The sequence below is a fragment of the Lactuca saligna genome, chromosome 6 (genome assembly GCF_052625555.1).
Source record: "Lactuca saligna cultivar CGN05327 chromosome 6, ASM5262555v1, whole genome shotgun sequence".
Lineage (NCBI taxonomy): Eukaryota > Viridiplantae > Streptophyta > Magnoliopsida > Asterales > Asteraceae > Lactuca > Lactuca saligna.
The window spans coordinates 142,757,827-142,772,698 of NC_136422.1; the positions used below are offsets into that span (position 1 = coordinate 142,757,827).

Sequence of the window (14,872 nt, forward strand, 5' to 3'; positions counted from 1 at the left end):
TATAACTTGTTAGATGCCCCCACTACTAGAAAACAACCCTTTAATGACGCGCAAACAATGATACACAATGATTTACGATACGCAAAAACGTGTGCCCAAAAAATAATGTCATCTCTTATAAAATTTGAAGGATAGAGGACATGCATTTGTGTGTGCCCTAAAATTTGTGTCAGAAAAGAAAAAAAATAAATACGGAGGACACCTATCATAAAATGTGTGTCGCTTTATATTTTTTTTAATGAAACATGTTGTTTAAGCGGGAAATGAAATCCCCAAAAATTAAAACCCCGCCAATTCCATGTAAAAAATTAAAACCCGCTCCTCTTCCAATTAGCAAGAAAGAACCCTAGGGTCTTCGTATTCTTCTCTCTCTCTAACCTAAAACCCAACCTGCAATTTCATAGAGATTGTTATTACGATTTAAAAAGCAAAGAAGAAGGCAAGCAAGGTAAGTATCATTGACACAATTCATAAATCTCTTCTGACCAAAAATTAGGTGGTTCCCAGAGAGTTTGCAGTGACATAATTTCAGAGATTGGATCTTTATCTAGGATTCAGTCCAGATACGTGTCACCTTCCAAAGAATCCAAACTTGTGGCAAGATGTAAAAGTTTTCAAGAAAGACCTCAAGCTCAACCACTCCTTCTTCAGTTCTTCACCCTTCCTGTATGACTCGTACCGAGTCCGGACTCAGTGTATCCGGAAAACAAAAACAAGAAAAAGGCTCTAAAATGCCTCCCTTTCTTCCACTCCCCCATATGCGAACCAGACCAGACGACGCGATGACACCCATCTCCTACCAGACTTTCATCTCTGACATAGACACAGCCGTCGACTCCACTCTAGCCGACGATTCCATCACAGGTAAGATTTTTTATTTCCATCATAGGTTTGATTTTTGAACCATAATTTTCCCAGTTTGATTTTTTGAACGATTTTACTTCGATTCTATTACACCTTAGGGTTTGAATTAAAATTTCTCCATGAGAACCACCGTCTCGCCAACCGCTGCCACCCTGATCAGCATAAAGAATCTAAAAACATTAAATTGAAGGGACGATTCTAGGGCTTTTTTCAAGAAAACACACTTATGGCTATCTCTCTCTCTCTCTCTCTCTCTCTCTCTCTCTCACACACACACACACACACAAAATTGAAGGTTACTCCATTGAGGGTTTGTCTGGGAGAACTGCCTCCTCGTTCGTTTGATGGTGCGATAGCAACTGAAGTGGATTGTTATTCTTCGCCTTCGAAGCGTGAATTGAAATTGGAAAAGTTAAACTCGCAGATTCAATCCCCTGAAGCGATTGTTCAAGGTAAGGTTGCTAAACCTTTACTTAATTAACTTTCCTCCCCTTTTTCATAGCAATTCGAAAATCAATTTAGCAAATGAAATGGATATTGTTTTGCACCATATAACTGATCCTAATCAAAAATATGAATTCAATAAATGTTGGAGTGGGTTGACGATGGTGCCAAGATAGAGTATGACTCAAAAAGTAAAATAAAAATAGAAATAAAAGAGGAATTGGCCTCAAATCCTCTTATTATCATAATTTTCTTGTGGGAATTGCATACAGGGTCAAGGTTAATCATGAAAAAATGTTTGCAAGCTGGTGTTTTCTCCTAAATCTAAAGCAGGACTTGTTGTCAAGATTATATCAGTTGCCAGGTGAAATATTGTTTTTCTTTTTGTTCACTTTGCTTTTTGAAAAAAAAATCTTATATTCTTTTTTTGTTTGTATTAGAAACTTCTATTCCAAGCTAGACTGGGTGAAATATTATATGCATTTGAGTTTGTTGATCATTTAGACAGTGTCCAAACTCCATTAGCATCTTCAATTTACAACTTCTATGTTCTTATCGAGACAACCGGAAGTAATGAATCTAATGACAGGTAACTAAATTGTTTCTATTTTACTTTACCTATTTATATACTTATATATAATAATAATTATATATAATATCTATCTGATTTTTTAGAGAGAATGTTGAGGGTTTTCTTGTGGATGCAATGAAAAGTGGTTTAATAAGTGATGGAGCCATATCAAAGGATTTGAATCAAGCATTGTCATTTTGGCGAATTCGTGAGGGAATTCCAGAAGCATTGCAGAAAGCTGGAGTTGTATATGAATATGACCTGTCAATTCCAGTTAAGAAAATGTATGATCTTGTTGAAGAAATGAGGATACTTTTTAGTTAAAAGGACAAAAAAAATTGATGAAAATTATTTCAATTTGTTATGATTTGCTAATTTTGGTTTTAAGAAAAGAAAAACAACTGGTAAAGCAAATATAGTGGGATATGGTCACCTTGGAGATGGAAACCTTCATTTGAATATGTCGGATCCACAGTATGATGATGTTGTAAGATTTTTTATTTTGTTTTTCAAAAATAAAAAATCAATTTTTTTCTAATTGTTACAATAAAAAAATACAAATTTTGGCTGAAACTGAACCATTTGTGTATGAATGGACATCAAAGCAACATGGGAGTATTAGTGCTGAACATGGATTAGGTCTTATGAAAGCTGAAAAGATTTACTATAGCAAGTCAACTGCAACTCTATGTCTACTTTTGTATTGTTATTATTATTATTATTATTATTATTATTATTATTATTATTACCTTTTAGTAATTTCACTAAGGTGTTGTTTTTGTTTTACTTAATGGACTTAATAGTTTAAGGCCTATTAGATACAAATATATAGATTAGTTTTTTTTAAATGTATGCATAAATCATATCTTAGTGGGCTAAGACATCCACAATAGCATCAGATATCCCCATCTAAATATGAAACATAAATAATTTTATAATTATAACTTTATAACATAATACAATGTAGCTGAAAAAAATATATATTTTAACTCTACTCTACACTTTTGAAGAATAAAAAGCTCTTAATAACCCATATATGACTATAATAAGAACATATATTTTCTTATTAGTTTTATGAATATTAGTTTAATCAAATTTGTGAAATTTTCAAAAATAATTGTGTCATCAATGTCTTACCGCATGAGCTGCTTCCAATGCCCTATCATCAGTTGAAAAAACAACCATCCAGTCTCTGTGAGTCTCTTTGACAGAGGAAGGCATTGCAAAACTTGGTCCTCAGGTGGCAACCGTGGCTGAAGTCAAACGCTTGGATGCTCATGAATGTGAAGTGCACTTTTTAAATCTTGGATTTTTGGGTTGAAAATTACAATGAATGATGTATTTATAATCCATATTTTGATTACTATATAGCAGACACATACGTGAGGATGCTGGTGATGGGAAGGGTACAACCAAGGACTTGTTGGACAAAATAGCATCACTGGAAAGTGAGGCAGAAAAGTCTTTTATGCACAGTTTTACACTTGAAATCTCTCATATTTACATACATGTACATGAGGAAATTTATCTAACAATCATCATGTGTGACCCAATTCCTTTGATCTTTGCTTTAGCTGTTAGAATAATGGGATTTATCCAAGTTGATAAGATTACAGATTATCTTTAGGATCCCCTTCAAAGGTGTCTCAAGGTAACATAACATATCTGTTTATTGTTGGAGTCTTTATTTATTAAGTAGACAAACTACTATAAAATGATTTAACTTTCTACTCCCTTTTATTATTATGATCCTTATGTTGAAAGATAGCAACTATATGTGTTGCTAAACTTTATGACATAAATGAAAAGTTAGTTGAAGACAGGGGTTTTCTGGTAAGCAGAAAAGTCAAGCTACTTTCATTCTTTCATTTCACTTCCATTTATTGCCATATCATAATCTAACATGTTATTTGAAGACGGGGGTTTTCTAGTACCAGGTTAATTTTTTTTAATCTTCAATAATATTCATATCATATTACATTATATTACTAAATTATGATTATAATTATGGGTTTGGTTATAGATTTCCAAGGCATTGCAATGTATTAAAGTTCTTTAAACTTAACTTTTTCTTTCTCGGTTATTTTCGGGTTGCTTCTTAAAATTGAATGATGCAATATTAGCACATGGATATTCCTGGTTAAAATTTGTTTTAGTTTCTCTTACAAGTAAGCATTCTCCTCCCTCATCTTTTACATTGTTTTAGTTGAAGGTTAAAAGTTGGTTTTAGTTGCTCTTTACAAAATCCCAATAAATTTATTGGGATTCGTTGGTTTATGTGAATCTAATGGTTGCATTATTCAAATTTGCAGGTCTTGTTGATGTGTATAGAGTCAAATAAAGTTGTTGTGAAGGTCGGCAACAAGTTCTTGTAGTTCGACTATAGTATTTGTTGACGACTTTCATCTCTTTCACATTTGATGTATTACATTTGTCTATTATTGGAACGGTTATTTGTATGACATTAAATTTTGTGCAATGGATTGTATTTTTTGTATATAGTGTTTTATTTTCTCTTATGAGTCATTAAATGCAAATTTAATTTGAAAATTAGTAAATTACAAATATTTTTTTTAACATTTAATTTTACGATACGCAAAAATGTGTGTCATCTACATTTATGACATGGCCTTTCTTGATAGAGGTTTTAATGATACACATTGTGTGTCATAAATGTGCGTCGTAAATGCGCGTCGTCTATAAACGACGCGCAAAAGCGTGTCGTCTCTCGTTATGACAGGGCCTTCCTTGACACGCATTTGCGCGTCGTCTGAGCATTTTACGACACGCATTGCGCGTCATAAAAGACTGTTTTTCTAGTAGTGCCCGAAATAAGGTAACCCAAAATATATATATTTAACATGTTTTACCTTAATTAGTCATATTGTTAACTTCTCCACATTAATTTCAATGCCTTATACTGATATTGTACTTTTGTCCATGCTTTCCATTGTAATTCTAGCATGAAAATTTGTTTAGGTTTCGGAACCACAAGAGAGGGCGCTACCCCTTGCATCTCAGCATTCATTATGTTTGTGGTCAAGCTAGTCTTATATAAGTGTACATCTTGTGTCACGTGACATGTATTAGATCAAGTCTAAATCCTTTTTGACAACAATATAAAGTCCAAATTACCTAAAAAGACAAACCAAACCAATGACAATAATTCAAGGTTCTAAATAATGTGGGGTGTGGTGTGATGACAATGCTAAACCTCAAGCCTTATGAGTTGTGGCGAGTTCGCTATGACTTCATATGAAATCTAAAAGTTTTTCATTGTTTTCCTTTAATATTAAAGCTTTGTTAGCGATCTAGTAACCGCTACAAATGGAGACATTGATGTGGTCATGTCAGGGTTGATCCTGAAAAATTAAATATCCTCAAAGGTTCAGGACGAAAAAAATGATCTTTACTGTTATTATAAGTATATATATATATATATATATATATATATATATATATATATATATATATATATATATATATATATATATATATATATATATATATATATATACCTTGTGTAGTTGCCCACTTTGTCCCTTCAACGCTCCAATGTAAAACATCTTGTGGAAACAAAACTCGTGATTGTTTGGAGAAACTCACCCAAAAATGATTCTTTGGTATTTCATTTGGGCGCCATATATTATAACATTCACATTATACCATCATTCATTCAATACCACATAGTTTATAAATAATTGATGTTATTTTATATAATGGGAGTTCTTTATCTGGAGATGAGAACATTTAGACGTCAACATTTAAATAACATTAAAACTTTATGAATCAAATATCCATTTTCCTTTTTTGAAATGACAACGAGCAAACGCAATACTAACAAAAAGCATAATATAAGTAGATTAGAATCCAATAACTTAAGTTGTTTATGACGATGAATTCTGAGTTTGAAAAGCACAGACCTAATAATTGTAAGGAAACAAAAAGAAAAGAAAAGAAAAGGGAAGGGAAGGGAAGGGAAGAAATCATATTGTCAAACATTTAACAAAATGGCCCTAAAAGTTACTTTGTAAGACTTTTGACACCAATAACAATTTTAAATTGTGTCATTGTGTCATTAACTAGACAACCATGTCTTACGCTAACCTTTTTTGTACGTGTGTGTGTTTTTATGTTCAAGTGGGATCCTGTTAAATAATTGTGTCGGCCTTTTTATTAATGTTTTACTTGTCTTTTTGAGATAAATTGTATCTAAACTAGGCAAATTTTGAATTTTAACCAACTTTATACTTAAAAAACATTTTTTTTTCTAAATTAACATTTAAGTTTATAGTTAAATGGACGATTAAGCTACCTAAAATAGAAGTTGCGATGAGTAACCGGGTCACTTTTATATATATATATATATATATATATATATATATATATATATATATATATATATATATATATATATATATATATATATATATATATGATCAAATGAGAACACCTCAAAGGTTGAGAACGCGAGAATAGTTGTGTATCGATCATTTTATAAGGATATATTAGTAACTTTATATAAATATTAATTAATGATTTCCTAAAATTTAGGAATAGTGATTTTAATTACCTAAAAAAATTAATAATTCTTTTTACATAATGAAATATATATAAAAAAATTTATGATGATTTTTCCGAAAAATAATTTATGAATGTTTCTTTTTCTTTAAAAAGAAATCGTTACAACTCAAATCACAAATGAATCCACTTTTATTTACGATCACATTTTAATACACTTCTTTTCACAATCACAAATGAATATACACTGTTATTCACAAATATCACAAATAGATATTGTTTTAAACACAAATGAATATAACAAAATAGTACATAAATTACATCTAAAAGAAAATGATAAACACGAATTTATGTTCATTATCATTTATTCAACCAAGATACAAACACATCTAATCAATATTGAATACATTTAATCACAAATGAAATATACTTCTAATTAAAAATAAAATTACAATACATAAGTTAGCTGTTTTTCTATCAGCATAAGAGAATACATATATAAAACATCAAGCTCCATTTTCTTGAAAATTTGCTTCCAACTGCTATTTTGTTTCCTTATTTCTTCTAAATGGACCTAACACAAAAATCACTAGATTAATTCATCAGTTTTAACCTTTTATTAACGACCATTGTCTATGAAGTATGAAAATTTGTAAATAGATTTGATCTTACTTGTATTGTTAGTAGAAATTGGTGAGATTGAAAACCATATCTTTGAGTAATCTTGTTGGTTCATTAATGCATCAAAGTGTTATAATCATTAATGAAAGGGACTCAACGCCTACCTCTTGATCCTTGGATCGCTAGTAATCATTAACGATTAATGATGTTGGTGCTTTTTGCCTTTTGTACCGCATCCAAATCTTGCTTTTATCGTCTCATGCTACCCTCTTGATCTATATGTCTCTTATATCCAACTCTACTATGAGTTAGAGTGAGACTCAACCAACTTTGATTTATGATTTTCTGCTAGTATCCAACATCACACCCAAAAACAAAGACATTTGTGATCATTGTTATTCTTAAATTCATTTCTGTAAAATGAGTTCAATGATATTAAAAAAAAAAAAAAAAACAATTCACAAACTATAATAATGTATAGGGAATGTATATATACATCTTCAGTTATTCACAAACACTTGTATATATGGCTATAGTTATATTCATGTATAATTATAGCTATATTCATGTATGATTATAGCAGAAAAGGAAGAAAAAAAACAAATGGCAAACAGATAGAAATATTTAAGTAATTTTGTTTGCATCAATACAAAGAAATTTAAATGTTCTATTGTTTTTGCTTGTCATTGAGAGTGTAGCAAAAGGTTAGATTTCATTTTCATTCATTGAATATCGTTGGAAAAAAATCAACGAAAAGATTGAGAAAGAACCAAACAAGCATTCAAGTTCCAGTTTTCTGAATTCGGGCATTTCATCGAGCACCTTATATGCACAACTTATCTTCTTCCCATATTAGTCGATTTAAATGAGTAAAGTACCATACCTGAGAAACATGCACATGCAAAAGAATGTCGCCTGTTGAATCTAGATGTAGGTCTGGAATATTTGAAACCAAAACGATATCCAATCAAGTATTTGCTAGAATAGGGGAAGAAGATAAGTTGTATGCGATTTATGTATCGAATTTGACATCCAATTTATGTATAGAATTACCTGTATGCGATTCAAACGACACATTGGAAATCGAAATATTCACTTTGGAAATCGATACATTGGCACAATACTCGTCGATCGATTTGGAGTAGATCAGGGGAAGGTCGACGCCTCTTTTGCACCAGTGACGAGTAGATCAGCCGTTCATTGTCACTTGATCAGACAAGGATCAAAATTTCCCCAATCGATTATGCCTCCCGATCCCTGCTCCGTTCGTGAATCCTTCTCCTCCGATCAACAACAATTTGGAGATCCTGTTTCCATTTCCTTTTTTTTTTTTTTTTTTTTTTTTGCTTCATCGATTCCCTTTTGGTAGTGGATCAATGATGTAGGGTGGAGGCGTACCTAGGTTTACACAGAGAGATGAAGAGAGAGACGGGAAATTGAAGAAAATAACTGAGTGATTGAGAAATTATAGGAATTACCTAACGGTGGTAAAGATCCAATTGTTATAATACCCTTATCACCATTTGAAGTTACACTTTAATCCTGTAACTTTTAAAACTTTACATAAATTGTCAATTCGATAATAACCTTAGATTTAGTTTTTTAAATTGTTTAGATCCGTTCTCGTGTTCTCAACCTTTTGGGTGTTCTCATTCGATCCTACTCATATATATATATATATATATATATATATATATATATATATATATATATATATATATATATATATTAAAACACATAATTTTATATATATATATATATATATATATATATATATATATATATATATATATATATATATATATTAAAACACATAATTATTATAACTTATTATAAGCTGTGAAAAGTTGATTTTTGAAAATACCTTGTTAAAATAAGATGTGAATGAAAGTTTGTTTTTCCTAATGTAATATATGTTTCTCTTTGACTTTTAATAGATTTTAAAAATTAACTAACTTTTTTTTTATATATTCTATAAATTATATTCATATGGTCTTTTTACGTTTATATATATATATATATATATATATATATATATATATATATATATATATATTAAAATAAGATTAACTGATATTAATATTTTAATATAAAAATCGCTTAAATAATAGTCTCTCAGTCCCATAATTATTGTCCACAGATAAAACACACATATATTAAGAAAACATAAATTACCATTAATTTTATTAAATAAAATGACAATTGTATCCTTTTGTTGTATTTAATTACATCGTTTTATTATATTTAATTTCATGGTAAGTTAACTAATAATAATGGTATTTTAGTAAAAAATATATATATATATTTTTAGAAGTAAGCTATTATTTTGAGCAAACCAAAAAGAAAATATTAACTATTAATATGAGATGGATGAAATATGTTATAATAATAGTTTTTAATTATTGGTATTTTATATCATTGTGAAAACTTTAGTATTTATTTATTTAGAAATTAAATATCCTCCTATTTTTCTTTCTGATTATCTTCTTATCCATTTAAAAATATGACAAATATCCTAAAGTATTATTAATTTTATCTGAATATGACATTTGTCACCATTTCATGTAGGTAGTAAAATAAATAGAAAGAAAATATCGAAGGATATTTAATTTCTCTTATTTTTATAATATAAATTGTTATAAAATATATTCAAATCTATTATATATTTAATCAAATAATAAAAAATGACTGATATAATTAAAATAAAGAATAAATTGTTATGAAATATGAGGATTAAAATGAACAAAATTTATAATATGATTAAAACGTTTAAATTTTATTATATGGTTAGAATGGCCTTCTAAATTGTTATTTTAAATGATATAAGATGAAATCAAATTATAACTATAAATAATTAAAAACTAATAAATAATGACAAAGTGCTGAATGGAGACCGGCACGATGATGGCATACCCACGTAAAAAAGCAAAATTAGGTGAAGGTCCACCATAACTTGATGCTTCGCCACCTCAATCGCCAAATAATTATAATTTTGATCGATTACTTAATATTTTCTTTGGATTAAAAGAAAGAGGTTAAAACTTTGGTTTTCCTTTTCTCCATGTGCAAACCCCTTATCCATCTTTGTCACGTAAACTATAAATTTTGTCTCTATGTCATAATAAGCTTTAGTATAAAAGTTTATAATTCTATATTAGAATCCAATATAGTTTATATTCCGACCTTAACCCAAATTAGCTACTTTGGTAATGATGCTACAGTTAGCTTGCTGTGTGCTTATTCTGCTATTGGCTTTGCTAATCCTTGAGTAGGATTGATCATTATATCACCCAAGAAAAAAAGTAAGGAGCATTTTAAGTGGTTGTAGAAAACTAGAAATATTCTCTTATGTCTAAGTTAGTTTCCAAAGGCGTGAAAAAGTGTGTCTTTAGTGTGAGTGTTCCGTGCTGATTGTTTTTTAAAAAAAAAACCTCTTTAAACCTCTTACTGCTGTGCGGCGCAGCACACGCGCAACACTTTTCATATCGCAGCTGTTTGTTTTTTAGAAGTCTTCTGAGTCAAAAAACTCTGCGCATACTCTGTTTGGCGCAACACTTGTACTGCCTCTTCTAACCTCTTCCAACATCTTCTTCTTTTTTTATTGCTGAAATTTTGATTATATGTTATTAAAATTTTATTTCACATTTTTTTTCGTTTATTCTTATTGAATTGATTTTTCATTTTTTTATATTTAATAATGATAATTTCTTGATGAAATATCATTATTTTTTACTAAAATATCTTTATTTTTTGTTGAAATATCATTCTTTTTTACTGAAATATCATTAATTTTTACTGAAATATCATTAATTTTTACCAAAATGTTATAGATTATTAAATTTTACGTATTAAAAAGTTATTTTCGGTTTATAAAATTAGTTTATTTTAATTTTTTAATATCTGCAGCAGTATGCAGATGTTAAAAAAACAAACACGCTTCTTATTATAGTCTGCAGCCGTTTGGTCCACCTCTTTTACTGCAGAGGGTTGCAGAGTTGGTCCGCAGACTTCATAAATTTTTGCTTCAGAAAATCAAACAGCACCTTAGTGTTTGTTTGTTTGGTTTTTTCGAGGCAAAATGTTTGTAATATGTGGACCACATCTGCAAACATCTGCAGTAGAAGAGGTGAACAAAACGTCTGTAATCTGAAAAAGAATTGTTTTTAACATCTGCGATTGTTATAATAAATTAAAATTTAATTAAACTTATTAAAAAAACTTAAAAGATTTTTTCAATAATTTTATGACTTTATTATAAATAATTAACAAGTATGGATCAACTTTTATATATTATTGTAAAAGTGAAATAAAATGATATGAACTAACGTATATTTGATAAAATCTAACAAACTTTGGTCGTAAAATTGTACATAAACATTGTAATTACGAATACAATATATAACAAATAAATTGGATGCAAATAGACTTTGATTTTAAATGAAAATTTTTATTTTACGTTTTTAATTAAGTCAATTAGAAACTGGGTATAAATATTTTTCCCAAGAAATAAATGATGTTCCATTAAATAGTTTTTCATAATATTTGATACAAAAAATATAAGATAATATTAAGATTTTTTTCATGCCTATATAAACAACTTCAATAAACTTATTGTAATTAAATCTTTATTTATAAATTTGTCACAATTGTCATTATTGTATCACCAAACCTTTCTTTTTTAGTATTGTAATTTTTTTATTATAAATTATTTACAATAGATAAAGTTGTAATAAATCTAAGTATACAAAAAAAAAAAAAAAAAACACAAAGACATATGTGTTTTTTTAGACTAGAAGATGTCTGAAAATATTTGAAGACTCTAGTCCACATCAACGTCAAGAAGAGGACGTGCATACCTTTTTAGGTCTGTAGTATACAAAAAACACACACACACACACAAACAACCTGCGAAGTTTAATGTCTATGTGTGGTCTGTGTCGCACAGACAAAAGTTGCAAGAAGATTTGTAGATAAAAACAAACAACACTTTAGTATTGTAAGTTTATCAAGAATGCTCTTCACGAACGGACTCGTGATGTATGTGGTCACGAACCATAATTGTGAATACCACCCCACATGTTTGTCATAGCTAGTGGTAAAGATGTTTCGTGGTCATTTGTGGTGAGGAACACTAACCACCACACATAATCATCTTTTTTCTTTATCTCTATCTCTTCATCTCTTTCTATATTTCTCTCGACATTTTAAATTTTATATATATATATATATATATATATATATATATGGGTAAATTACATCAGTCATCCCTCGTGCATATGTCAGAAAGCGTGTTTAGTCCCTATTTTCAAAAATTAACTCGAACAGTCCCTCGTTTGCTTAAAACTTGCACGCTTCATCCCTCAAAGGTGATTTTATTGCGAACTTAGTCTGTTCTAAATTTAAAATGATGATAATGCCCTTGTGTTTTTATTTTATAATTAATTCAGTGTTTTTACCCTTATTATTACTATAATTTTTTTAATAAAGCCCTTTCACTTTCCCCACACTTTTAATCAGAAATAAACATAGATTCGATGAGAGGGAAAGTAGAGACCAAAATCGTCGACCACCACCATCGTCTCAACCTCCAGCGAACCTTTCTCCGTATGGACCAAGACTCTCGGCAGTCCAAACCATTGATGGTGATGTTGTCGAAAAAACGAAGAGTAAACTCCAGATCAATGGGATCGTAGAGGGGGATAGGTGATTTTCGACGGGTTCTATATAGAGATGGAGACGTTGCCGCCGCCTAGGTTTTTGAAACACCACCTAGGGTTTCTGATCGAGCTTCATCGCCTGTTTCGGGATTAGTAACGCAAGAAATAAAGTGTGCAAGATGTAGGGGTGGTTGTCGGAGGTCTGATTCTCCACGTTTGTTGGTGATCAACATCATCAATCTGAGGTTCTTTGATAGCAGCGAGATTTGGGGTGACCACCAATGCATTTTATTTTGAATCCTCTTTTTTATACTGCAACTCGTGGGTATCTATTTACATGTTTATAGTTTGATTTTCAGGTTTAAGGTTTAGTTAGATTTGTTTTCAGCTTATTGTTTCTTAAATTTAAGGGGTCGTTGGATTTTTGGGAAGGAAAAATGTGAGATGTGTTCAATGGTGATAGGACATAAGGCATATTTTCCAAAATAGGTGGTGGGAGAGAAATAGTAGTGAAAATTAGTGGTTTGTAGTGGTGCTAGGTGGTGGTTGATGGTAGTCATAGGTGGTGGTTTATGGTAGCAGCTGAAGTTGAGAAAGAACTGGGAATAAATTTGACATTTAATCAATAGTGGCGATGGTGTTTATATTTAATTAAACATTTTTCTAATAGATTAATAATTAATAATTAATAAACATATAAAAAAAGAAATATGTAAGGGCAAAAGGGTCTTTTTATGTTAGGAGGGATGAAACGTATAAGTTTTAAGCGAATGAGGGACTGTTCAAGTTAATTTTTGAAAATAAGGACTAAACACATTTTCTAACATATGTATGACGGATGTTTGGTGTAATTTACCCTATATATATATATATATATATATATATATATATATATATATATATATATATATATATATTAAATAATCAAAAAATAAGAAGGATATAATGATAAATATCTCATAAGTTTAGTGGTTGGATGTGGGAGTGAGGTGACATCTACCACTATATTGGTTAGTAGTGAGTATTGTGGATGACCTAATTGTTTTACTGTATGGTGGTTATGAGTCTTAATCGGTCAAAGGCTTTGGACATAACTATAAGCAAATAGTACGATGCATCAAGTTGGTAGTCGACTTTATACTTAGCATGGTTGTTGTTGTTGTTGTTGGAAAATAGGTTTTCTATAAGTAACTTCCTTCTTTTTCTAATTTCACCCCCATGATTTGATTTTTTGTTTTTTATTGTTTTTTTTCCTATTTTGTTTTTTAGTTGTTTTTAATTTATTATTATTATTATTATTATTATTATTATTATTATTATTATTATTATTATCATTATATTTTAATTATTATTATTATTATTATTATTATTATTATTATAAATTTCGAACAAAGTTTTATAATTCGGACGACGTTATAAAATTCGAAAGCTATATAAAATGAGTTTTTAATTATTTTTATTGTATATATTAATAATATTATAATAAATTTCGAACAACATTTTATAAATCGGATGACATTATAAATTCGAACGACTATATAAAATCAGTTTTTAATTCTTTTTTATTTTATATTTTATAAATCGGTTTTAAAATCAGATGACATTATAAATTCAGATGAAATTTTAAAATTTGTACGATATTATAAATTTGGACGATATAATAAAATTCGAACGACTATATAAAATGGAACAAAAGCAAAATTAGACTTTATTTATCATAGATTGGATCGTTATTACATTTAAGTGTTGTGTTATGTGGATTGAAAATTTTATATAGCCATTCAAGTTTTATAATATCGTCCGAATTTATAATGTTGGGTCTTTATTATTTGAATTGCATTCGCAGTTTATTTGCATATTCGAACAAATGATAATTTTCACGGGCAAATTTTGTAATTATGGCGACCCTAGGCTTTCTTATAATTTGGATATGCTATTTTGGGGTAAATCTATTAGAAATAGGGCTACATAGTTATGGTTCATTTACATTAACCTCTACTTAAATTCCAGAAAAGTTCTTACGAATACAAACGGAATACAGTGCATAAAAAACACCTTGTGTCAACCGGCGATAACCGTGTGAACCAAGTCAAGTAGTGTAGTGATTCACACAGTTCTCGCAAGACGAATTATATAGAGTGAAAATTCAAATTCATATTTTGTTTTCACTTTATTTAAGATTTAAGAAAATAAA

General features: G+C 29.4%; 1 protein-coding gene and 1 long non-coding RNA gene across 3 annotated transcripts; one reads left to right on the top strand and one right to left on the bottom strand.

Moving 5' to 3' along the window:
* Positions 1–782: 782 nt before the first annotated feature.
* On the top strand, positions 783–2,254 carry LOC145002966 (D-2-hydroxyglutarate dehydrogenase, mitochondrial-like). Its single transcript, XM_078962143.1, has 5 exons — positions 783–864; positions 1,581–1,587; positions 1,642–1,672; positions 1,749–1,897; positions 1,984–2,254. Exons 1-5 carry the CDS (start codon positions 783–785, stop codon positions 2,201–2,203), a joined length of 489 nt encoding a protein of 162 aa, XP_078818269.1. The 3' UTR covers positions 2,204–2,254.
* Positions 2,255–6,841: 4,587 nt separating this feature from the next.
* On the bottom strand, positions 6,842–8,418 carry LOC145003344 (uncharacterized). Of its 2 annotated transcripts, none has more exons than XR_013661924.1 (4): positions 8,075–8,418; positions 7,905–7,957; positions 7,073–7,366; positions 6,842–6,974 (listed from the first exon to the last, which is right to left on the bottom strand). It is a non-coding gene; the product is annotated as an uncharacterized LOC145003344 (long non-coding RNA). The 2 variants fall into 2 exon arrangements; XR_013661925.1 differs by having other exon boundaries at positions 7,186–7,366; positions 8,075–8,415.
* Positions 8,419–14,872: the final 6,454 nt, after the last annotated feature.